The sequence below is a fragment of the Haemorhous mexicanus genome, chromosome 11, assembly GCF_027477595.1.
Source record: "Haemorhous mexicanus isolate bHaeMex1 chromosome 11, bHaeMex1.pri, whole genome shotgun sequence".
Lineage (NCBI taxonomy): Eukaryota > Metazoa > Chordata > Aves > Passeriformes > Fringillidae > Haemorhous > Haemorhous mexicanus.
This window is the reverse complement of record NC_082351.1, coordinates 7,596,327-7,618,469: the sequence shown is the minus strand read 5'-3', so window position 1 is coordinate 7,618,469 and position 22,143 is coordinate 7,596,327. Positions and strand designations below refer to the sequence as shown.

Sequence of the window (22,143 nt, the reverse complement as noted above, 5' to 3'; positions counted from 1 at the left end):
CACCTGAAGGACAAGCTGCATTGATGCTACTACCACTTCTCTTGGGAGATCCTCTTTGTAGATCTGGTCAGGACAGTGCAAAACATGGAACAAAGCTGGTGTGGACAGGTGATTCTTGGTGCCCCCAGCATGTAACCATGGGATCAGTTTACACCCTTGCCAACAACCACACCTGGCTGTCTTCTGCTGGGCAGACTTGGGCCTGCTTTTTCTGATGTGGCTCATCTTGCTGTGCAGGGCTGTGCTGGGTTGTCACCTCCAGGCTGGTAGCAATGCTCTTCTCAGGCAGGCAATGTGAATAGGTGCCCAGCTCTTCCTAGAGTGCACAGCAGCTCCAGCATGATCAGACAGTTGTCAACATGCAAACGTGGCTGATGAATTTTTGTGTTGTGTAAAAGGCTACTTGTATAACCACGTCAGGGTAGTGTGTTGAGCTCCTGTTACAAAACCATAATTGCATTTCTGTTGTTTATGTAGGTTTGGCAAAATTGGGGCAGGATTATTCCATTGATTACCTGATGGGACCTGTTCAACAAGGCTGTTCCCACACTCCCTCCGACCCAAGATCAGACCTGTTCTTATACAAAATAGGTGTTAGTGTGTGTAGTTATTGTTTCTTAATGTGTTTCTGTCCCAGTGTGGGTCCCATTTACACAGCTTGGAGCTCACCAAATTGGAGAGCAGCCACATGACTGCAGCAGGGAGCTGTGCTTTTCATCTGGGTTAGGTTTAGGCTGTGCACATAATCAGGAGTTTAATACAAAGCAGCAGCAAAACAATTCCTACTTGTAACTGCCAGCTCATGCCACAGGTGTTGTGGGAGCTGTTGCAAGGTTAGACTTGTGATTTTATCATTGTGTTAGTTAAATTTTGTGTAAAGCTTTATTCGTGGTGGTGGCAAGGATAGGAGCAGCCTTTGGGAAGCTGGCTGTCCCCTGAATCCCACTGCAGCTGAATCAGTGAGATGTTTGGAGCTGTTGCTAGCATGGAAGAGCTCTCTTGATGCATATGTGTCAGGAATGTGGGCTGAGGCACAGATTGTGTTCCTCACCTCAGAACTTATATTGGCAGGACAAACACCAGCCTGAGCAGACGTGGCTGTGGCAGATGAGGGCTTGTACCAGTGCGGGACCAAATTTATCATCAAATTTTGGGCTTCAGGCTCCTGGTCAGATGAAAATTATATTTTAAAAACTCTATCTGATCCAGCTGTGTGTAGGTTTGACCAGAGCTCCTATTGCATTTCATTAAGAGGAAAGAAAAGGTAAAATGCAGATATGGAATGAGTCTACATAGGGATTGCAGAACACATCTGCAAAAATAGAGGAGACATAATAATTTGGGCTCCTGAGCCTTTAGGTTTTGCTATTATGAACCTTGTCCTGAAGACACCCTGGCCTGGCACAGTGCAGGTGGCAGGTTGGCTGCTGGAGGAGGTGACGTGGGCAGTTGCTGGAGTGTGGGGAGGGAAGCGCTTCCTCTTCCAAACAAGCATGGCTTTGTGCTCTCTGGTGCCTTGTCAAGGTCCTCGGGCCCAGGGTGAGGTGGCAGCAGTGTAACCATGGCAGTGTTTGTCTCCGGTTTAATGACTCATCCCGGAGCATGTGATCACGTGTGCAGCCTCCCTGCTTCCCTTTGCCCTATTTCATCCAATCTTTTGATCTAGTTATATAACCAGGAGTCAAGAGGGGTGGGGGGAAGAAAACAGTGCTGAAGAACTGCAGGTAATGTGACTAAAATGTGTCTGTAGCTCATATAGCAGAGTTGTTGTCTGGGCAGCCTGAGAAACTGGGTTTATTCCCAGCACAGTTCTCTCTCTGCAAGTGAGCTGATGGTTGATATCTGAGCTTGAAAGTCTAAGGAGGCATGGAGGGAGAACAGGGCTCAAAGACCTTGGCTGTGGTAGGAGAACTCCTGTGATTGTAGCAGTGAACACCTTTGCCTTTATCTTCATATGTATAACTCTCCTTGCAGTCATCATGAGATCTGTTCCATCCTGTAAACTGTGGATACCTGGTTTTCCAGTATGTGTAGGGCTTGCAGAGACAGATATTCACAGAAAGGTTTGAGCTGCTCTGCCAGTACTGGTCCATGGTGGGCAGAGCTCTGAAGTCCTAAATCTGTTCTGACATAGACTTGCAGCAAATGCTGGGGTGGGTCTGGTGGGATGTCTGGAGAGAAAGTTTGCAAAGTTGGTGCTTTTGAACAAGGTGTGAATCTACTTCTTGTCATCTCAATTTTAAGATGTGATGCGGGAGATAAGGTTAATTTAATGGGCATATCAACATGACAGCTGTAGGTGCAATGTGCTGTACTGAAGCACCCTTCATTTAAGCTCCCAGTATTTTGAGGAGGAATGCTCTCTGTCTCCAGATCCCTCAGAGTCACAATGTGATGCTTGTTGGTTCTGTATTACTTCATCTGCCACATTCCTCTGCACTGATGTCTTCTTTCCTTCAAAGTTCTGTCTAAGTGTCATTTCAGTTCAGTCATTAGCTCAGATACACAATGTAAGCAAGAAAGCTGATTACAAGATGAAGTTCAGGGTATCTCTTTGCCTGACACAAGGGGACAAGATGCTTCAAAGAAGCTATTACAACGCTTGTCAGAAACAGTTTGCTTCAAGGGAAGCTTTTGAACAGAAACATTTCCTTTCTTTGCTCGGGAAGCATTAGCTTGGTCACTGGCAGCCTGTTGAAGAGCCAAGTGTCACACAGAACAAGCTGTCATTTCACATTGTGCTTTAGGAGTGGAATCAGGCACAAATGGAAGTCTGAAAATCAGAGAATGAAGAGAAAAAGGAATGCATGTGATTTACAGTGTAGGAAGAATATTGCCACTTACATTTTGTTTGACGAAAACCTTGTTGGAAATTACCATTTAAACGATGAGAGAGAAGCCTGATGCTAAAACCACTGAGCTGCTTGCTGAGCCATGACCCAGTGTTTGAACCAGATAACCTTTTACATACTGTGTTCTGTTGACTTGGGAGATGGTTACACAGGTGTCATATAGATGGAAATTTCTGCCCTACTTGAATGATGTGAAACAAAGAAAAAGAGATTCATTTCCTGGTTTTAATCAGAGCTTATCAGGCCCACATAGAAAAACAGACTCTTGGTATAGCAAGTGCTCCACATGGACCTAAATAATTTGCCGTGGTTTTTTGTCAGGACACTTTTGGGCTGTGTTGAGGGGTGTTAGTCTTGGCTTTCACTAGGGACACATCCTTCACTGTAAAACTTTTTAACTCCCTTTGACTATCAGAAAGGACCCCAGTTTTGACCCTCAGAGTGACATGCTTGCAAATGAGTGAGAGTAGGGCTTGTCAGTTCCTGTTCAGCTCAAACCCTGCTGCTTGCTCGTGGAAGAGCCAGCTGCCAGGCTGGCCCAGCTGTTCCCATGCCATGTTCTTCCCCTTGCAGACCAACCCCAGGAAGCCGTGTTCGGCGGTGACCATGCGGAGCACGCGGAGGATGGAGAGTGGCAGCGCTCGACTTCAACTACCTCATCTCAGAGCGAGCGGGCAGAGCAACTCTTGCAGAACCAGCACAAGAGCCTGGCCTCTGAGGACACCAAAAAGAAGAGGGCTCAGAAACCGTCTCACATGCGGAGGAACATAAGGTAAGCAGCAGCAGCAGCAGGACAGAAAGAGCTCGGGTCACATATGGTGGTGAAAACAGAATCTCTGCACTTTGCTTCTGAGCTACATTGTGCCACTGCTGGCAAACCAGATGGTTTTTCTTTTCCAAAACCTTAGGATTTCACCAGTGGGAGTAGAGTGATCTCAGACTGGAGTGCTGCATGTGGGTGCAGACTTGTTTGGTATTTCAGAGGAGTGAATATTTGGTTATGGAATATATTGCAAAAATTGTGTAATTGCTGCTGTCTTTTGAGAGATGTAATTGAAAAACAGTACCACCATTAAGTAAATAGCAGTTTCAGATATTTGCTGAGGTGAATCCTATTGCAAACAGCCTAAAATACAGTCCTTTCCTGTACTATCCTGGGTAGTTGTTGACAGAAATGCTGATGCTATGACTAGCGACTGAAATGTTGGAAGTCAGTTTCACCTGGATTTTATAAAGCAGTAGTTATTTTATTGTGTAATTCACCACATAATCTGGGACAGGTTGTGAGGTAGTAAATCACTATGAAATTTTGTTCAAGGGAATTTTATAAGCCCAGAGGAGGGCTAATGGAGCAGGAACTCCTGTGGCAGCAAGTGGCTCTCATGCCTGTGCTGGTGGTCTTTGGTTCCTATTTAAACTGGTGCAGATTGATTTTCTTAAAGCTGAAGAAATAAGCATTGAATAGGCCTTGAAAAATGGGACTTCATTAGGATGAAGGAGATGTCCATGAAGTGTGGGGTTGAGTGGTTTTAAAGGCTAGTTTGAGGAAGCTAGATTTTACCACTGCCTGTACTGCACCTCTTATCTGGCAAAAGCACCTTCATTTCCAGGACTGGGCATATGACACTGAAGCGGGGGAAAAGCAACTTCTGGAAGTAAATAAAATTACCTGTAGAGGGAAGGTGCTTTGAGAGAATGCCTTGAAACAATTGTTAAAACAATGAGAGATCCTAGCTCCTCAAAATGCTTTCAGAAGAGAATCGGGGTGATGACTTTTTGTGGGCGATTTGATGCATTTTCTTCCCACATATCTTCTTTGCATGACTTAGTGCATTTTGTGTTTATAAACTGCGTATCAATAAAAAACACCCTTGCAAGCAGAAGAACTAGTCTCTGGTAACCTAGTTTAAGTATGTGCTTACTCACTTACCTCTTTCCTCCTTTCATTATTTTGTTTCTGTTGAACTTTTGTCTTTTTCTTGAGTGATAGTAGTGTTATCTGTAGTGCTGAAATAGCTGTAGAATTTGCCCATATCTTTTGGGGGATGATGTTCCTACTCTATGTGGCTGACAGAATACCTGGAGTTTGTCAGTCCTCTTTGCAGCAGCTGTGCAGCTGTTCATATTTTTGGAAGAAATGGAGGGTAACCAAGTCCCGTTTGCCCCTGTGTTCAGAAAGCTGTTGCGTGAGGACCAACTGGAAGCCGTGACCAAGGCAGCCCAGCAGGAAGAGTTGGAGAGAAGGAAACGGCTTGAGCAGCAGCGGAAGGATTATCCAGCCTCTATACCAACTGTTCCCCTGGAGTTTCTTCCTGGTAAGCACTGGGAGATGCCAGCCAAAGCAAGAGTTTTAAGGATAGATGCTGAATGAAGAAGGTAGTGCCATGCTTGTCCATGATAGGACAAGGGGCAATGGTTTTGACCTAAAGGAAGGTAGATTCAAGCTAGATACAAGGAAGAAATGCTTTACATTGAGGGTACTGAAACACTGGCACAGGTTATGCAGAGATGTGGTAAATGCCCCACTCCTGGAAACATTCAAGGTCAGGGTGGATTGGGCTTTGAGCAACCAGGTGTAGCTGAAGATATCCCTGTTTGGTGTAGAGGGGTTGGACTAGATGACCTTTGAAGGGTCCTTCCAACCCCAAATTCTGTGGTTCTATGCTGTACTTGGACTTTCAAGTGTAAACTCTTGGAACAGCAGTTCCAAACCACTTGTAGGTTTGGTGTAGGCAGTTCCACTTCTGCCCTTGTTTTCTAATAAGGATACAGTGGCTGCTTGGTGAAAGGTGCCAGGTAATGTTTGTTGAAGATATTTTGACGCACATCAAGTGTGTGTAGGGGGATGCTGAAACAGATCTCTCTTGTCTTTCCAGCTGGTATGGGAGCTTAAATCAACAGGCTTGGCAGAAATGCCAGATCCTGTTTGTCCTGGGAATGGTCTGGTGACACATGTGTCTGATACTGGGGATAGTGGAACAATAGACTTGCTGCACATATGTTGGTGATGTAACCTTGGCCTTCCTTGCATGTTTTGGCAAGCAGTGAGTTGCAGACAGTATAAATGGTTAAGCACCACTCATGTCTTTGGGTGAATATGTCACCTTGCATTGTTTCCCAATCTGGATCATTTTGGTGATTTAGTTTATAGCACAGCTTCAAAAGGTGCAAAGGGCAGAGAAGTGCAGCTGGATGTTGGGCAAGGGTAAGTAATTCTTGAGTTGGCCTTGCCTCTTGAAGAAATAGATATTTTCCCTTATGTGCAAGTGTTAAAAACACTTTCACATGTGGGAGAAGGAATAAGCTGTTTAAAACACTTTGGCTTACACAGAGTAGGTTCAACCCCAGAAGAATGTCAATGCTTGCTGTGTCACTTCAGTGATGCTGTTTGGCCCCATTAGCCTCTCCTCCACATGGCAGCACTAAAAACATACAAACAAATGCTCTTGATCAGCAAAAGTTGTTTATGATATGTGGGATGTAATTATTACAGTGTCCCTACTAACAAAGAGCAGTTATTATCCCTTCAGCAGTTGGTACTTTCTCTGCTGGATGAAACAGTTTTTACTGAGACCAAAAAAAAAAGAGAAACAAAGGGCTTTAGCATGTTGCATGGTCACTGTGCCCAGTCAGGGCATGAAACAGGGTGCCATCAGCAATTGGCTATTGTTTCAGCATATTGGGAATGGAGGAGATTGTGACCCAGGAAGCTGAGTCATAGCAGAATTGTAGACAGTGAGAGTCTGTTATGGAAAATTCCAGGACTAAGTTATTGGAGCTAAAGTGGAAGGAAATACTGTCTGGTTTCTGAACAGTTTTGTCTCCTTCCCCATTATTATGAATTACTTATTGTTTGTAATTTATGTTTGTAGAGGACATCGTTTTCAGAACAGCAGAGGCGACCCAGCTCCCCCCTCAGGTCCTGGCTGAGGAAGTGATCTGCCTCGACAGTACCAGCAGTGGCAGTGAAGATGATACTAAAGGAAAAAATAGCATTAAAGATGGTAAGTGACCAATTGCCTCAGCCTGCTCTTTTCACAATATGCTGTTTATTCAGCCACAAGTCTGTTTTCATCTGGTCAGATGCTCCAGTGGTGAATCACTTCAGACTTTTGTAGGCCTATTGGTTTCCAATTATATGGGCAGTTCTGGCCTGTAAGTCCTAAAATGACATTTATAAAATGGCCTGTCAGGCCCTCTTGTGAATTTCTGCTTTATAAATGCGCTTAATTTTGCCCAGTGCATTGCTGAAGAATGCTTACAGGAGATGTGGCACCATTTGCTGCGTGTAAAAGGAGCATCTAAGTATTCAGATCTGCAGCTGGAAGTGGTTTTGTGTCCCTTGTCCCAAATGGATTCAACCGGACTCCTTGGTGATCCTTAGACGTTATATCAATCAATAAAATTAATGTCTGGGCTTGGGAATTAGGAAGAGAATGTAAAACACTCCTAGAAACTGTCTCATGTTCTCTTTGGATCAGCCCAAGTTAATGTTCCCTGAAACATTTGGAAGCCCTGGAAGCTTTCATATGCCGGTGTGAGGGGCGTGGTGTGTGCCTGTATCATGCCTGCTTGTTCAGGATACGTCATTAGGCCAGGGTGGAATTGCAAAAGCTGAGGGGTAGCCTTATTTCCTGATGGGTTTTTTCCATTCAGGATAAACCCTGACATCAAGTTAACTTTGTCGTTGTTCTCTCCTGTTTTGGTTGCTTTGCAGAAGTGATTGAGCTGAGCTCAGGAGAGGATGATGCCCTCCAAATTGTGGACAGCAGTGACTCTGGCAATGAGGGGGAGGAGGATGGCAGCGAAGAGAGCAGTGGCTCTCATGTGAATGATGCCTTAAATCAGTCAGATGCTCTGGGGCAAGTCATTGTCAACATCAATCATCCACCAAATGAGGAGGACATTTTCCTGGCTCCCCAGCTTGCACGTGCAGTGAAACCTCATCAGGTAGGCTTTGTTAGCCATGAAAATGCAATGAATTCAGGCAAGCTTGCCTGGGAATCTCAGCAGAACTTCTTTGGTGAGCCCTGTGACCAATCTGGTTGTGGTGGTGACTGTTGTGCACAGTCAAATGATAAAACTGATCTAGAGGATGGCCAAGGCTCTGTATAACTTCAGCTGCTGTTACTATCAGACCTTTGTATATTTAGATGAACTTTTAAAAATAAAATAATATTTATAAACAAACTAATCAACTGCAATTCAGATCCTCTGGCTACAAGTTAATTTTGATTTATTGATAAAGTCTCAAGAAATTCTATGAACATCTAAAAATACTGAGTTTTCCCTAGATTAGAGTAATTTTATGAGCTTGAAATATGCCCTTTACATTTTCATGGTCCTCATGCACTCTGTAAATCCTTACCCATTTTGGGCTTTTTTGTCTGCCGCCATTCTAACACTTTTTCTACTTTTCTGCCTAGATTGGTGGAATCCGATTCCTTTATGACAACTTGGTTGAGTCCTTGGAGAGATTTAAAACCAGCAGTGGGTTTGGGTGTATTTTAGCACATAGCATGGGCCTGGGCAAGACCATACAGGTGATCTCTTTCTTGGATGTACTTTTTCGGCACACGGAGGCAAAGACTGTTCTTGCCATTGTACCTGTAAGTAGCCACATGAAGGGCTGGCTGAAGGGCTTCCCTACACTGCTTCTTTCTTTGCATAGAGAAGGTTGATTAGAGTCCCATCACTCATCAAGCTTTATCACATCCTTGCTGCTCTTCCCCCTCTATCATTCCCTGCGCTCCTGAATTTGCATGCTGTGAGCTGCTGCTTCCATCTGGGCACACTGGGTGTCATTCCCTAATCTCACTTTTAATCTTAAAAATCCCAAGTGACTCAATTGGGTTTTTAATTCTTCCATGGCTAACTTTTTCAGGTGAATACGCTTCAAAACTGGCTAGCAGAGTTCAACATGTGGCTCCCAGCACCTGAAAACCTTCCTGCTGATTATAACTCCAAAGAGGTCCAGCCCCGCACCTTCAAAGTCCACATCCTGAATGATGAACACAAGTAGGTGACAGTCAAAGCTTTTCTGAGCTCTTGGCTCAGGGGCCTCTGCTTCTTCCTGGGTCATTTTCCTTGCATGGATCAGGGCAGTGCAGTGGTCCTGGGGAATTCTCAGTTCATTAGCTGTGTCTATACACCAGCCCTGTTGATGTCTTCACCTTCTGGGTGAGATATATTTGAATCTTCTGATGCTGCTTCAGCCATGTATTTACTGTTGGCCAGGATCTGATGTACTATGGTGGACTGAGTGAAGAGTGTCTTGATCTGAACCAATTCTGAGCAGGCTGGAAGGAAAGGAAGCCTGGGTGACAGGAGCATTGAAGGAGACAACAGGGGATAAACAACTGGAAGATTACAGCCATGTGCACTGGCAGCTTGTTCTGCAAATGGTTTTTGCAGAGGCAAACTCGGCAGCTCTATAAAAAGGGAACTCTTGAGTTCTATATGCTTTTGTGCATGACAAACTTCTACACGTCACTTCCTGTAAGGATTTGTCATTCTCAGTCCTGCTTCATGGCACATAAAAGGCTTTTTTCCCCCTTGTGTATCTGTTTGTTTCCTAAAGAAATTTCATTGTAAACCTCCATCTGGTTTGATGTGAGAAAAATGCTTTAAAATACCCATTGAATGGGTATTTCTTCTCAGCAGACTCCAATCCAGTGATTCAACCTGAAATTGGAGTAAAGCTTAAGTTTATTTGGTTATTTTGCAGGACGACAGCTGCACGAGCAAAGGTGGTGAATGACTGGGTGACAGAAGGTGGTGTGCTGCTGATGGGATATGAGATGTACCGTCTCCTCTCACTGAAGAAGTCCTTTGCCACTGGCAGGAAGAAGAGAACAAAGAAACAAACTGGCCCTGTCATTATTGACTTGGATGAGGAAGACCGGCAGCAGGAGCTTCTGAAAGGTGGGAAGTCAGCCCTCAAGAGGGGAGAGTGTGACCCTGCTGTCCAGCTGGCTGTCAGCTGTGGCATCACAGGGAAACAACCTATAACTTGCTTTTAGTATCACTGACATGATAAAGCTTTGCTGGGCTGGATTGTGTCTTTGGAGGCAGAAGGTTGTTGAGCTTTGTCTGAGTCTTTAATTTCTTGAAAGAGCTCCAAGTAAGTGTGGAATTCAGTACACTGAACTCTGGGATTTGTCATTGTAAGATTTGCCACTGATTTGATGCAAGACACCCAACTTGATGCAATGCACGTCACTGAACAGAAATCAAGGGACAGTCCTGTTTGCTCATTACCACATTTTGCTAAATCAGAACTACTGCCTAGTCAAATGTTATCTCCTGCATCAGCTTTGCTTTCTGCACCTATGGATACTGCTTTTTGTCTTTCAGAAATACCCCTCTATTGTGTAGCTGGTGACCTTATAAAACCAGAACTTTTTCTTGTTCATCTCTAACAAACACTTAATGTCCCTTGTCCTCAGGGATCGAGAAGGCTTTGTCTCGCCCCGGCCCAGATGTGGTTATTTGTGACGAAGGACACCGGATAAAGAACTGCCATGCCAGCACTTCCCAGGCGCTGAAGAACATCCGCTCGCGCCGGCGGGTGGTGCTGACCGGGTACCCGCTGCAGAACAACCTCATCGAGTACTGGTGCATGGTGGACTTTGTCCGGCCTGACTTCCTGGGCTCGCGGCAGGAGTTCAGTAACATGTTTGAGCGGCCCATCCTGAACGGGCAGTGCATCGACAGCACCCCCCAGGACGTGCGGCTGATGCGCTACCGCAGCCACGTCCTGCACAGCCTGCTGGAGGGCTTCGTGCAGCGGTGAGTCCAAGGGCAGCTCTCAGGGGTGTCGCCCATGCACACAGCTCCTTCATCACAAGTTACCTGGCTCGTTTGCTGAGTCTGTGCAGTGCAACTAAATCTTGATGCCTTATAAAATCATGGAATCGTTTAGGTTGGAAAATACCTGTAAGATCTTCAAGGCCAACCGTTAACCCAGCACAGCCACCACTAAAGCTTGTCCCCAGGTGCCACACCTACGAGTCTTTTAAATCTCTCCAGGATTGGTGACTCCACCACTTCTCTGAACAGCCTGTTCCAATGTCTGACCACACTTTCTAGGAAGAAATTTTTTCTAATATTAGATCTAAACCTCCCCAGAACAATATGAAGCCATTTTCTCTCATCCCATTTTCTCTTGCCATTTCTCTTCTCTTGTTATCTGGGAGAAGAGACTGTTCCTTTCCTGGATATAACCAGGTACTTGTGGAGACCTGTGGAGAGGTTCCCCCAAAGCCTCCTTTACTGCAGGCTGATCCCCCTCAGCTGTTCCTTGTCAGATTTGTGCTCCAGACCCTTCCCCAGCTCTGTTGCCTGAATCTGGGCATGCTCCAACTCCTCACTGTCTTGTAGTGAGGGACCCAAAACAGAACCCAGGATTTAAGGTGGGGCCTCACCAATGCTGAGTACAGGGAGAGGCTCACTGCCCTGGCTTGCTGGCCACACTGTAAAGTTGGTTTGCTTTGGTACCACAGACTCCAGAGAACTACACCTCAAACTGCCCTGGAGTGACCTCAGGTTTGTTTTGATGGCTTAACAGCCAGTTTGGGTGTGTGTTTTCTACATCCTTGTCTTAGAATCTGAAAGTGTTTCGTGAAAGTGTTAAGGAAAATCATAGTGACTCCACCATTCTGGAAAAAAATCAGCATTTTTTTCTCAGATGAGGATTCTAGGATGCTGGTCTGGAGTGTCTTAATCATTGGTAGAGCTGAAAATAGATTTTACGTCTTGATTCTGGTTTTCAGCTACCATGGAAAACAGGACTTTCATCACCCTCTTAACTCTGTGACCTGTGCTAGAAGATTGTAATGTTTGAGATCTTTTTAATTGTGTTTACAATTGGTATTTGGCTGCAGGGAGAGTATCTCAGAAGTGTCATGCATTAGAGGAACATACAATTTAGAGGTCCTTCTCCCTGCAGCTGAGTGGGCAAGAAGTCAAAATCTTTCCCTACAGGCAGCCACAGGGAGATCATAATGGGAAATTCCCTTCCCCTATATTTATCTCACTCTTCTTATTTCCTCTACAGGCGAGGCCACAACGTGCTGAAGGTTCAGCTCCCATCTAAGGAAGAGCATGTCATTCTGGTACGTCTGTCCAAGATCCAGCGGGCCCTTTACACGGAGTTCATGAACCGGTTCCGGGATGCAGGCAACAGCGGCTGGCTGGGGCTGAACCCACTCAAAGCTTTCTGTGTCTGTTGTAAGGTATGTTTTGACAGAAGATGCAAAGAAAGATTCTAATCTGTTGGGGAAAAGGGAATATAAGTCAAAAGAGGAGGTGGTTGGCCAGGGACATCACCTCTACCCAGAGTGCTCTGCAGTGGTTCAACAGTATTGTTATCTGGGATGCCGGGATGTTAAAATATCTCTTTCAAACTGTGCAAGAAACCTGGTGGCATCAGCTGAAACAATCTGGGCTGATACCTTAACCTGCATAACTGTACCTACTTAGTGCAAGCAGGCAGCTTTCTCTGCCTTCGTGCTGTGTGGGGGGCACAGTGACCTCTTGGTTTGTCCTCGAGGAAACAATTGGACACCTTTAAAGATATGAGAGCCAGAAGAAGTATTAGTTCTTTCCTTTGAATAGCTGTGATAGCTTTCAGGTCACAATCATTGGCAAGTAGCAGACCAGTGCAGGTCTAACCACTTCCTTTCTTTATCCCTTCAGATCTGGAACCATCCAGATGTGTTGTATGAAGCTCTGCAGAAGGAGAATCTGGCAAACGAGCAGGATTTGGATGTGGATGACCTTAGCACAGCAAGCACTAATTCCCGCTGCCAGCCTCAGGGAATTAAAGTTAAAACAGAAAGTAATGCTTTGGCATCACCAGTTGGAGAAGCTACTAATAGCAAGTTCCTCCAGAGTGTTGGCTTCAACCCTTTCCAGGAGAGAGCAAATCAGGTCGTAACTTATGAGTGGGTGAGTGTCACTGCTGGAAAACTCTTCATTTGGAGAGTCTGAAAGACTGGACAGTTTTCTGAAGCAGAGCAAAGAGAAGACTCTTCTGTTTGAGTTGTGGGTTTCTCCTATATTCTCTTTACCACAGAGCATCTTGATAAGCAGACCTGCTTGGTGCTAGGAGGGGTTTGTGACTCTCAGGAGGTAGAAGTGCAGGCAGCACTCTTATGTCATTGTTCTCATCTGACCAAAAAGGCTGTGGATTTTGTTATTCTAAGTAAAGGTGCTAGGGTGAAGTTTGATCTAAATAAGAGGGTGGTAAATCTAGAAGGATGGAGGAAAGCTCTTGAGATGAAAGAGTCATGAGAGGTTGAGAGGACAGTTATTCATTGAAGAAGTTTGTCATTTGGAGCTTCTGGAATGGGAGATAGCAGCAGTAGTTGGGAGTGGCATGGTCACCTCAAGCAACTGGATGTAAATAACCTCGTTGCTATGATTTATTTCTCTCACCTTGAGACAGGGTTGTTCAACTAAACAGGGAATGAGCAACTCCACCTGTAATAGTCTTCCATTTCTTGGTAGGCCAAAGACATCTTGTGTGATTACCAGACGGGAGTCCTGGAGAACTCGCCCAAGATGGTGTTACTTTTCCACCTAATTGAGGAAAGTGTGAAGCTTGGAGACAAGATCTTGGTCTTCAGGTAAGCAGAGTATCACCAACTGGAGTAGTTGGATCCCCCCTGGTACGAGGAGCTTTTTACAGAGAATGAATGTTGTGGCAGTTCCCCTTTTCTCCTTTGTTGTATTAATCTTGATTTTTATCTGTGGATTTTATACTTCTGCCACTGTCACACTTACTAGTGAGGGGTGTGCTGCACAAACAGGGTGCACTGTCAGCATCAGCACTGTCATGGTTGGGGAAGCGTTCTGATACTCCACTTCTGCTGCTGGGGGACTTTTTCCTGAGCAGAGATCTTGGTTTTGCAGCCAGAGCTTGTCCACCTTATCTGTCATTGAAGAGTTTTTGGCAAAGAGACCGATGCCGAGTCCTCCAGGCTCAGACGGAGGAGTTCATAACTGGGTCCGAAACATCAACTACTACAGTGAGTATATCCAGTCCTCCTCTCTTTTGTTGTGACACTGTTTGATCATGTGAAGGACTAATTCCTGAAAGTTGCCCACCATCTTCTTTTAGTTGTCTTTGGGTGTGAAAATGTTCTGCTGAAGCATTCTTCTGATGAGCCTCTTTCAGACTGTTCTTACTTCAGTTGTTTTGGAAGACTGTCAGTTGGATAGCAGCTAAGCAGTAATTTCCAAATCCTCTTTTGACATCTTACTTAGAAGATGTTAGACATCTTTGACATCTCACTTACACACTACTGCTTTATTTAAGTTGCAAAAGATACTTTTTGCTTCCTGTTGGCTATTTGCTAAATCTTGCTTCCAAAACCAGAATCACTGTGGAATGCTTTCACTTGCTTAAGGCTGTGAATTCCTCTCCCTTATTCCCCAGCTTTAAATCATTTTCTGGTATGGGTTGTTGCTTTGTGTGGCTACTTTGCAGGCCAGGACTGAGAAGAGTGGTGGATATGGTGTTCCTGATTTTTGCAGAGCTGCCAGAAGCAAGCTGCTGCTCAGAACAGAGACATAACACCCCCTGCACTCCTTTACACCAGCACTCTCTGTGCTCAGGTCTAGTTTCTGGGGGTTTGCCAAAGCCTTTACAATTTTGCTTTCTCTTGATTCCTGGAGCTTCCTGCATACATGAGGCCTTTGTTCCTATTGTTCCTGCTTGCTATCCACCTTGCCTAAAGCAGAACCTTAAAGGGCTAGATGTGTTGTAGTGCTCCTAGGCCTGGCCTTGACGAGCTTGAGTAACATTTACTTGATCTTTCAGTTGATCAAGTCCCAACCTGGCTGGCTGCATTACACCTGCCTTTTTGGGCATATTACAGGCACAGATTGGTCCAGTTGAGATCCTGGAGTACAACTTGAATTGGTTTGGAACCAGTTTCAAAGCTCAGTGTTTGGAAAGTGGGTTTGCTTTGATAGAAATCCTCCAGACATACAGAGCTTTTACACGTATCTTTAATTCCTTTCTCAGGACTGGATGGCAGCACCTCTGCCTCGGAAAGGGAACGGCTGATTAACCAGTTCAATGATCCCAGCAATGCCTCTGTTTGGCTCTTCCTTTTGTCCACACGGTGAGTTGGCTGGAGCAGAAGGGCATGGGGAAGGACTCGTACTGATGTTCTGGATGCATGTGGGTTTTCAGTTCTTAACTTCCTCTCTAATATGCTCTCCATGGTATGATAGTGCCATCTGCTTCTGAATTCCGTAGGGATGTAGGATTTCAGCCTTAGGCCTCTGCAACAGCTTAACAGTCTTGGAAACCAAACTTGGGTTTAAAGTTTGACTGGAGGAAACTTTTCATAGACCCTTTACAGACTCTTGGCTGTGATGGTTGTCCCTGCCTAGAAGTTTTGAAAATTGACCAGGGCAGCAGTTTGAAATTTGCCTTAATTTTCCAGTGCTGGGTGTTTGGGTGTGAACCTCATTGGAGCAAACAGAGTGGTGGTGTTTGATGCTTCCTGGAACCCGTGCCACGACGCCCAGGCCGTGTGCCGGGTGTACCGCTACGGGCAGAAGAAGCCGTGCCACATCTACAGACTGGTGTCTGATTACACCCTGGAGAAGAAGATCTATGACCGCCAGATCTCCAAGCAGGGCATGTCAGGTAAGTGTGGATGAACACAACATTTCACTCTCAGCTTTCACTCCTCTGAGCTTCTGGAAGTCCTGTTTCTGTGGGTTTTGTAACTTCTTTTTTCAAGGTTGAAAAACAGACAAAGAGGTAACAGGCACCATCCCAGAGCTATGTTTGATGTTTGAGTTGGCAGTGACATGGGATCCTGTAAGAAATTCATGGTGATAGAGCCAGCATCCTGCAGCAAGACTGTGGTCCCAGTCCACTGCTGAGCCATTTACTTCCCCTGCTCCTCTTCTGGTTACTGCAACCGACTGGAGACACAGGGGGTTGCTCATCCTGTTTTCCCTTCTGCCTGGATATTGCTTGTCTTAAACTGGGTGTTTAAGATAAGCTAAACTAAAGCATATATTAAAATAGCTAAACTAAAGCATATATTGACACCTTTGACTGTTAGTTCCTGCTTAGGTGCCAAGAATAATTAATTCATTGTGGTTCTGACCTGCCTTTGTACCATAAGTATCTTTTGTGCTGGCTTGTTCCAGTTGTCAAGCTGCTCTCATAGAATGGGCAGCTGAGGGTTGTGGTGACCCAAAGAGAGCTCTGTGTTCTTCTTTGCTCAAAACTCCAGAGGCAGCAGCCCAGTGTGATCAGCTCAGTTTGCTGTTGTGCACTTGAGGTGGAGTCCCCTGGCAGCTGGCCTGGCTCCCAGGAGAGTCCTGGATAGAAGTGTTTTCTCCATGTGCTCCCATTTGACCTGTGTGCAGGAGGGAATGTTCAAGGAAAACATTCAGGCTCTTGTGAGTGATGGAATGTGGCTGCTTTTCTGAGCTTTCCACTTTAGTACATAGTTATTAATTTGAGCCTTTTTGGTAGGATTTTTGGTAGAACACATACTGACGTGGCTGCAGTTCTGTCCCAGGATGTGTATGTTTACAGCCTTTTTACGTGAGATGGGACACTATCCATAATTAGTTTTGTGTTCCTGTTTGTCAGGAGCTCGGTGACCTGCACAGCTTTGCTGTGCAGTGTGGAACACAGGCCCTGTCACACTGACTTGGTCAAACAGGCTCAGCTCTGAACATGGTGATTTTTCTCCTTGCCCTGACATTTACAGAATATTTCTTAGGATTGTGTAGATTGCAAGGAGGGAGCTGTATTAGGACAGAAGTGTAGGAAGGGCAACAGGCAAGCAGTGCTGATCTCTTCCCTTGTCTGCTCACTCCATTCGCTCTCTTTTCCAGATCGGGTGGTGGATGATCTGAACCCAGTGCTGAACTTCACTCGACGGGAGGTGGAGAACCTGCTGCATTTTGTGGAAGAAGAATCTGACCCTGCTCAGCTCTCCCTCAATCCGAGCAAGATGAAGGAGTCTGTTCTACAATTAGCCTGTCTCAAGTATCCTCACCTCATCACCAAGGTAAGACTAACCTGTTTCTTTGCTGGCACTGCCCTGCATATGCAGGAGTGGGTCTGGAAGAATCTGGCAGTGTGATGGGGCCATGGTGGCAAGAAGGATGCACCTAGGTGCTGGTGGGAATAGGCAGAAAATTCTCTAGAGAGGACACAAAGATCCCTGCCCTTCCCTGTGATATCTTCCTCTCATCTAGAAACACCTCTGTCCTGTACAGGTTTGGGGGCAGGTTGTCAGGCCCCCCTTTCTTCAACTTTGTATTGGATGTGAAGGTGGCAGTGGAACATCCCAGCTTGCTGCCAGCTCTTTTCTGGAGTGACTTTAAACCAAAGCTGGGACAGGCATCACTGGCCTGTGCTGTCAGGAGTGTCACTGGTAGGGTGGTGCTGCAGAGTGGGCCTTTGTCAGGTGCTGTGGGGCTCTGGGGGCTGTGTGACATCGTGGCAAGCTCCGTACTTGTGTTCTTGGCCTGGCCAAAACTCCTGGGTTTTGCTGTGTGCTGGTGGTAAGTGATGGCCTTGGCTGGGCAGGTGATGGCATTAGCTGACTGTCACCCTTCAAGATGAGCCTTGGTCACATCCACAGCAGTGCCCCCACTCGTGCTTTGCCATGGCCAGCTCTGCCAGCCTGGGAAGGAGACAGGCTGCGGCAGGAGCAGGCGCTGCCGTTGGGGGTGTGCTGGTTCCCTCTTGTGGTGCGTGGGTGCCAGAACCGCGGTGCTGTGGGGTTGCAGGAGCCTTTTCAGCACGAGTCACTGCTGATCGACCGGAAGGAGCACAAGCTGACCAAGGCAGAGAAGAAAGCAGCCAAGAAGAGCTATGAGGAGGAAAAGCGAGCATCCGTCCCCTACACCCGGCCGTCCTACGCACAGTATTACCCAGCCAGTGACCAGAGTCTGACGAGCATCCCTGCCTTTAGCCAGAGGAACTGGTGAGCACCTGCCCCTTCCCTTCTCCCCACACTGTAGCCATGAAATGAAGGGGCAGATGATGCTTATCACTATGGGGCAGGTGCTGCACTCTCCTCCCTCCTCTCTCACTAGGCGACCAGCCCTCAAGGGTGAAGACAAACCAGTGGCAAGTGTCCGCCCAGTTCAGTCCACCCCCATTCCAATGATGCCCCGGCATGTCCCCATGGGTGGTGCAGGATCAACCTCAAGTTCCAACCCTGCAGTCAACTTCCCCATCAACTATCTACAGCGAGCTGGTGTCTTTGTGCAGAAGATTGTTACCACCACGGGTGAGTTGCTACTGCTCAAAGTGGGTTGGGTCATGTTGCCCATGGTGAACTGAGGATCAGGGTGAGTTGTAGATGCCCACGTGGGCTATGGGCAGATGGGCATCAGAGGCAAAGATACTGTCTCTCTGCATTAGAGTGGTTCCTCTGTGCCTGGAGGACTTTCCCTGCAGGTATACAAGAGCCATGGACCTGCTGGATTGTTGGGAGTAAACTTTCCCTGATAGGACCTGCAATACTGTCGCTAGTGGCTGTGCTAGGACAGCATGGCTTTAGCTTCCTTGGGGCCTCTGCTGCCTTCTTATGCTGTGTAGAAATAAACCCAGGGCTTGCTTATAGCACAGCACACAGGAGAGACAACTGCACTGCAAAAAACGGGGTTGGTGGTGCACCTGCCCTCTCCTGGCTGTGGCTGACATGTAGTTTAATGGGCACTATTCTGTTTCTCTCCTCACTGCCAGATATTGTGATTCCGGGTACAAATACATCCACTGATGTACAAGCTAGAATCAGTGCTGGCGAGAGCATCCACATCATCCGAGGGACAAAAGGTAATTCTGTCCTGCTAAGACTTGTGGATAGGGTCCTAGCCAGTGCTAATTAGCAAAGAAAATGATGTAAAGGCATGAATCAATCCCTTGAGAAAAAAAGAAACAAGAAGGGAAGGAGGTCTTGAGTTTGCAGTGACTGTTGCAGCCCATGCTCTAGGTATGCTGATGCTGCATGGCTGTTGCAGCTTTGGCTGCTCCTGTCCCTGAGAGGAACTGTTGAACTTTGTGGCTCACTTCTTCCTTCTCACAACACTCACCGAAAGTCCTGAGGTAGCCACACACTTCCTGGTTCTCCCAGAGCAAACTGTTTCAAGTGTGAAGTTCCACATTTCCTACTGGGGACACACTGGTTGGGGGGATCTCCAGTCTAGGAAAGCTGAAAGAGTGAAAGGGGAGGGTGAGGAAGGGGCTAAAAGCCCTCCACTGGGCCTATGCAGCACTGCTGTCCTATTCTTGCCCAAGGAAACTTGCAGGCTCATAGATCCAGGTTCTGAGCTGAGGCTGGAGTTGTAATGAAGTTGTTGAATGAGAAGTTGTCCTGCCTCTGTTCCAGGGACATATATCCGGACCAGCGACGGTCGGATTTTTGCCATACGGACCACTGGGAAGCCAAAGGGCAATGAAGACCGTCGGACAGCTGCCTCAGGTAGGGGCTTGTGGGTGCTGTGTGGGGCTTGCACATGTGCTTTTCTACTGGAGTGTCTGGGGCAGCATTCCCTGGTGTATTCCATCAAGTCTGTGTTTAGAGCTCACCCTGCCATATCCCCAAGATATTTCCACCTTCCTTTCCACTGTTGCCTCTTGGCCTGCAGGTTTTTCTCTGAGGTATTTCTCACCTGCCCCATCTCCTTGTTTGCAGGCTCCCAGAGCTCTTCCCTGGAGTCCACGAGCAATGGCAGACACAGTGCCTCATCCCCGCAGCTCCCCAGCGCGGAGGAGCTCACTCGGCCCATCTCCCCCGACAGCCCCGAGATCATCAGCGAGCTGCAGCAGTACGCGGAGGCGGCGGCCGCGCGCGAGTCCCGCCACAGCTCTCCCAGCACCACCGCGCCGCAGGGCCACGCCGCCCGCACAGACACCGCGCCCGGCGCCACCGCCCGAGGAGCTGAGCAGCGTGTGGGGGCTCACTGCATGGCTCCCTCCGTGTCCTCGGCCCTGCCAGCCACCAGCCAGCACGGTGATGCCCACCCGGTGTTGGACTTACGGGGCAACAAGCGCAAGTCGACGTCGCCGTCGGCTCCGGAGGAGCAATCTCGGAGGCAGCAGAAGAAGCGCCAGTTGCCGTCATCCGCGCAGCCGTACGAACACGGGTACCCCGTCTCTGGTGGGTTCACCATGCCTCCTGTCTCTTTAAACCACAACCTAACCCATCCATTTGCCTCCCAGCCAGGAAACTCCTTGTACATGGGCACTGGCTCCTCTTATTACCAGCTGCCCAATTTACTCCCAGACCCTCATCTGGTGTTCCCTGTGACTACTGACCCTCTGCTGACAGCCGGCACCGCCAGCTCTTCTGCTGCTACCTCAGCCACCGCCAGCGTCCCCTCATTCATGCTAAACCCTTCTCTGGCAGGGGTGCTGCCCAATTACTCGCTTCCCTTCACGCAGTCACTCCTGCCCGAGCCCAGGATGTTCGCTCCTTTCCCAGCCCCCGTCTTGCCTAGCAGCCTTCCCAGGAGCATGGCATCTGCCTACCCTGGCTACATGTCCCCTCACTCGGGCTACCCAGCTGGGGGTCTCCTTCGGTCCCAGGTGCCTCAGTTTGAACCCCAGGAGGTCCCAGAGGTGGGATGCAGCTCTAATGACGAGGACAAAGACGACGATGTCATAGAGATCACAGGGAAATAAAAAGGCCCAGCTCCTGCTCAGTCTCAGCTCCGCCAGGAGGCAAAAATTGCAGGACCTTTTTGGGAGTCAGGATTTTCCCTCTGGGCCACGGCAGTGGGTGGAAAAGGATGCGAAGGGTGTGGCGTGGGGGTGGTTTTGTTCTTTTCGTTTGGTTTTGTTGTTTTTTAGCTGTCAAGGATAAGAATTGTATTAGGGGCTGGGAGATGGGAGAGGGATAGAGTGGACCTTTGAGAGCCGGGGGAGCAAGAGCCGGGGAGGAGGGAAGCAGCAATGCAAACTGTAGGAGTGCCTCCCCCCACGCTCTGTCTGTCTGTCTGTCTCTGTTCTCTGTCTTGTCTGGCTGTGGAGGCTTGGTGTTGTGAGTCACTGCCCTTCTCAGGCCTGGAGGTGCGGGCTTGACCGCTGGCAGGGCTGAGCTCCCTCTCACATGAACTGCCTTATCTGTGAACTTCTCTCACTGCGAGAGGGGTGGGCCGGGGGTGACTCCACCAGACTCCACCTTTGTTGGGGACAAAGTGTTTTTAATGGGGAGGGAGTGGGGAGGCATCTACATTGTGTATGTTGGGGCAGGGAGGGAGGGGATTGATGTCAAATAAAAGAAGAAAGAAAAGAAAAAAATACAAAAAAAAAAAAGAGAAAATACCCCACAGTTTGTCACCCTCTTCAAATTCACATGAGACTAGTGTGAGTGGAGGGCTCCAGGCAGGCTCCTGTGTCAAGGCTCTGGTGGGGGGCTCCCCCAGGCCCTTCTGGAGGGTCCTGTCCAAGGTAGGTTGGCCCTGTGAGTCTGATGCCACCTCTGTGTGCTAGGCCAGATGAGTGGAGCAATGCCACATGTCTTGGTGGCCATCAGAGGGGAATCCTGCTGACTTCCCTGTATCCTGCCAGGCTGTGTGAAGGCCACGTCTCACCCTGCTGTGGCCCACCAGATCCACTGATGGGTGGGCTCGCTGCTGCTTCTGAACAGCACCAGGCAGTGGAGAAGGTTGGGAGGGGACACTGGACCAGTGCCAGTTGCTGTTGAATCTGTGACTGGAGAGACTTTCCCCTGCACAGAATCTCTACATTAATTTATTTCATGAAGGCATAATATTTATTGTCTGGGGGAGTCTTTCTTTCTACTTTTAAATTAATTTCCATATTAAAAAAATAAAAAGCTGGCCTCCATCATGCAGTGGTCGCTTGTTGGGTTGTCTGTGTGGGGACAGAAGCAGATGGTTGACCAAAGCCTAGCCTAGGAGCAGGGCCTACTGTGGAGGTGGCCTGTGGCTAACCCGGGTGGCACCGGCTGGATGTGTTCCGGCAGGACATTCTGCCAGAGCAGGAGCTGCTCTGGGTGCTGAGCAGCTGGAGGGAAGATGGAATCCTGTTGTCATGGGGCAGGTGGAGGAGCACATGTGGAAGCCTCCTGTGCTCATTCCCGGTGAGAAGGAGGAGAGCTGTGAGGTGTGTGGAGCTGGGAAAACAGGGCTCTTGCTGGGGAAGTGCCTTTCCCCACTCAGGGAGCAGCCTCCCTGCTCGGCCCCAGGAGTGCAGAGCCTGGTCCTGGCCCTGCCAGCCAGCACCCCAGCTGCTTCTCAGGGCCAGGGCTCCTAGGGAGAGGCT

The 22,143-nt window shown here is 47.8% G+C and overlaps 1 protein-coding gene across 3 annotated transcripts in view; it reads left to right on the top strand.

The window, feature by feature from the left end:
* Positions 1 to 22,143, top strand: part of RAD54L2 (RAD54 like 2) — a 69,023-nt gene that overhangs the window by 43,630 nt on the left and 3,250 nt on the right. For 2 of the 3 annotated variants that reach the window (XM_059856236.1, XM_059856237.1), the window contains 20 exons: positions 3,426 to 3,624; positions 5,028 to 5,167; positions 6,725 to 6,856; positions 7,570 to 7,802; positions 8,279 to 8,461; positions 8,737 to 8,870; positions 9,580 to 9,776; positions 10,301 to 10,643; positions 11,911 to 12,088; positions 12,552 to 12,803; positions 13,365 to 13,483; positions 13,770 to 13,885; positions 14,887 to 14,986; positions 15,314 to 15,519; positions 16,734 to 16,909; positions 17,637 to 17,833; positions 17,946 to 18,142; positions 18,601 to 18,690; positions 19,244 to 19,336; positions 19,550 to 21,708. In XM_059856236.1, coding sequence (XP_059712219.1) covers positions 3,426 to 3,624; positions 5,028 to 5,167; positions 6,725 to 6,856; positions 7,570 to 7,802; positions 8,279 to 8,461; positions 8,737 to 8,870; positions 9,580 to 9,776; positions 10,301 to 10,643; positions 11,911 to 12,088; positions 12,552 to 12,803; positions 13,365 to 13,483; positions 13,770 to 13,885; positions 14,887 to 14,986; positions 15,314 to 15,519; positions 16,734 to 16,909; positions 17,637 to 17,833; positions 17,946 to 18,142; positions 18,601 to 18,690; positions 19,244 to 19,336; positions 19,550 to 20,538 — 4,274 coding nt within the window. In that variant the 3' untranslated portion in view covers positions 20,539 to 21,708. Of the gene's footprint in view, positions 1 to 3,425; positions 3,625 to 5,027; positions 5,168 to 6,724; positions 6,857 to 7,569; positions 7,803 to 8,278; positions 8,462 to 8,736; positions 8,871 to 9,579; positions 9,777 to 10,300; positions 10,644 to 11,910; positions 12,089 to 12,551; positions 12,804 to 13,364; positions 13,484 to 13,769; positions 13,886 to 14,886; positions 14,987 to 15,313; positions 15,520 to 16,733; positions 16,910 to 17,636; positions 17,834 to 17,945; positions 18,143 to 18,600; positions 18,691 to 19,243; positions 19,337 to 19,549; positions 21,709 to 22,143 lie in introns of those variants that run through there. The other variant, XM_059856238.1, reaches the window with a different exon arrangement.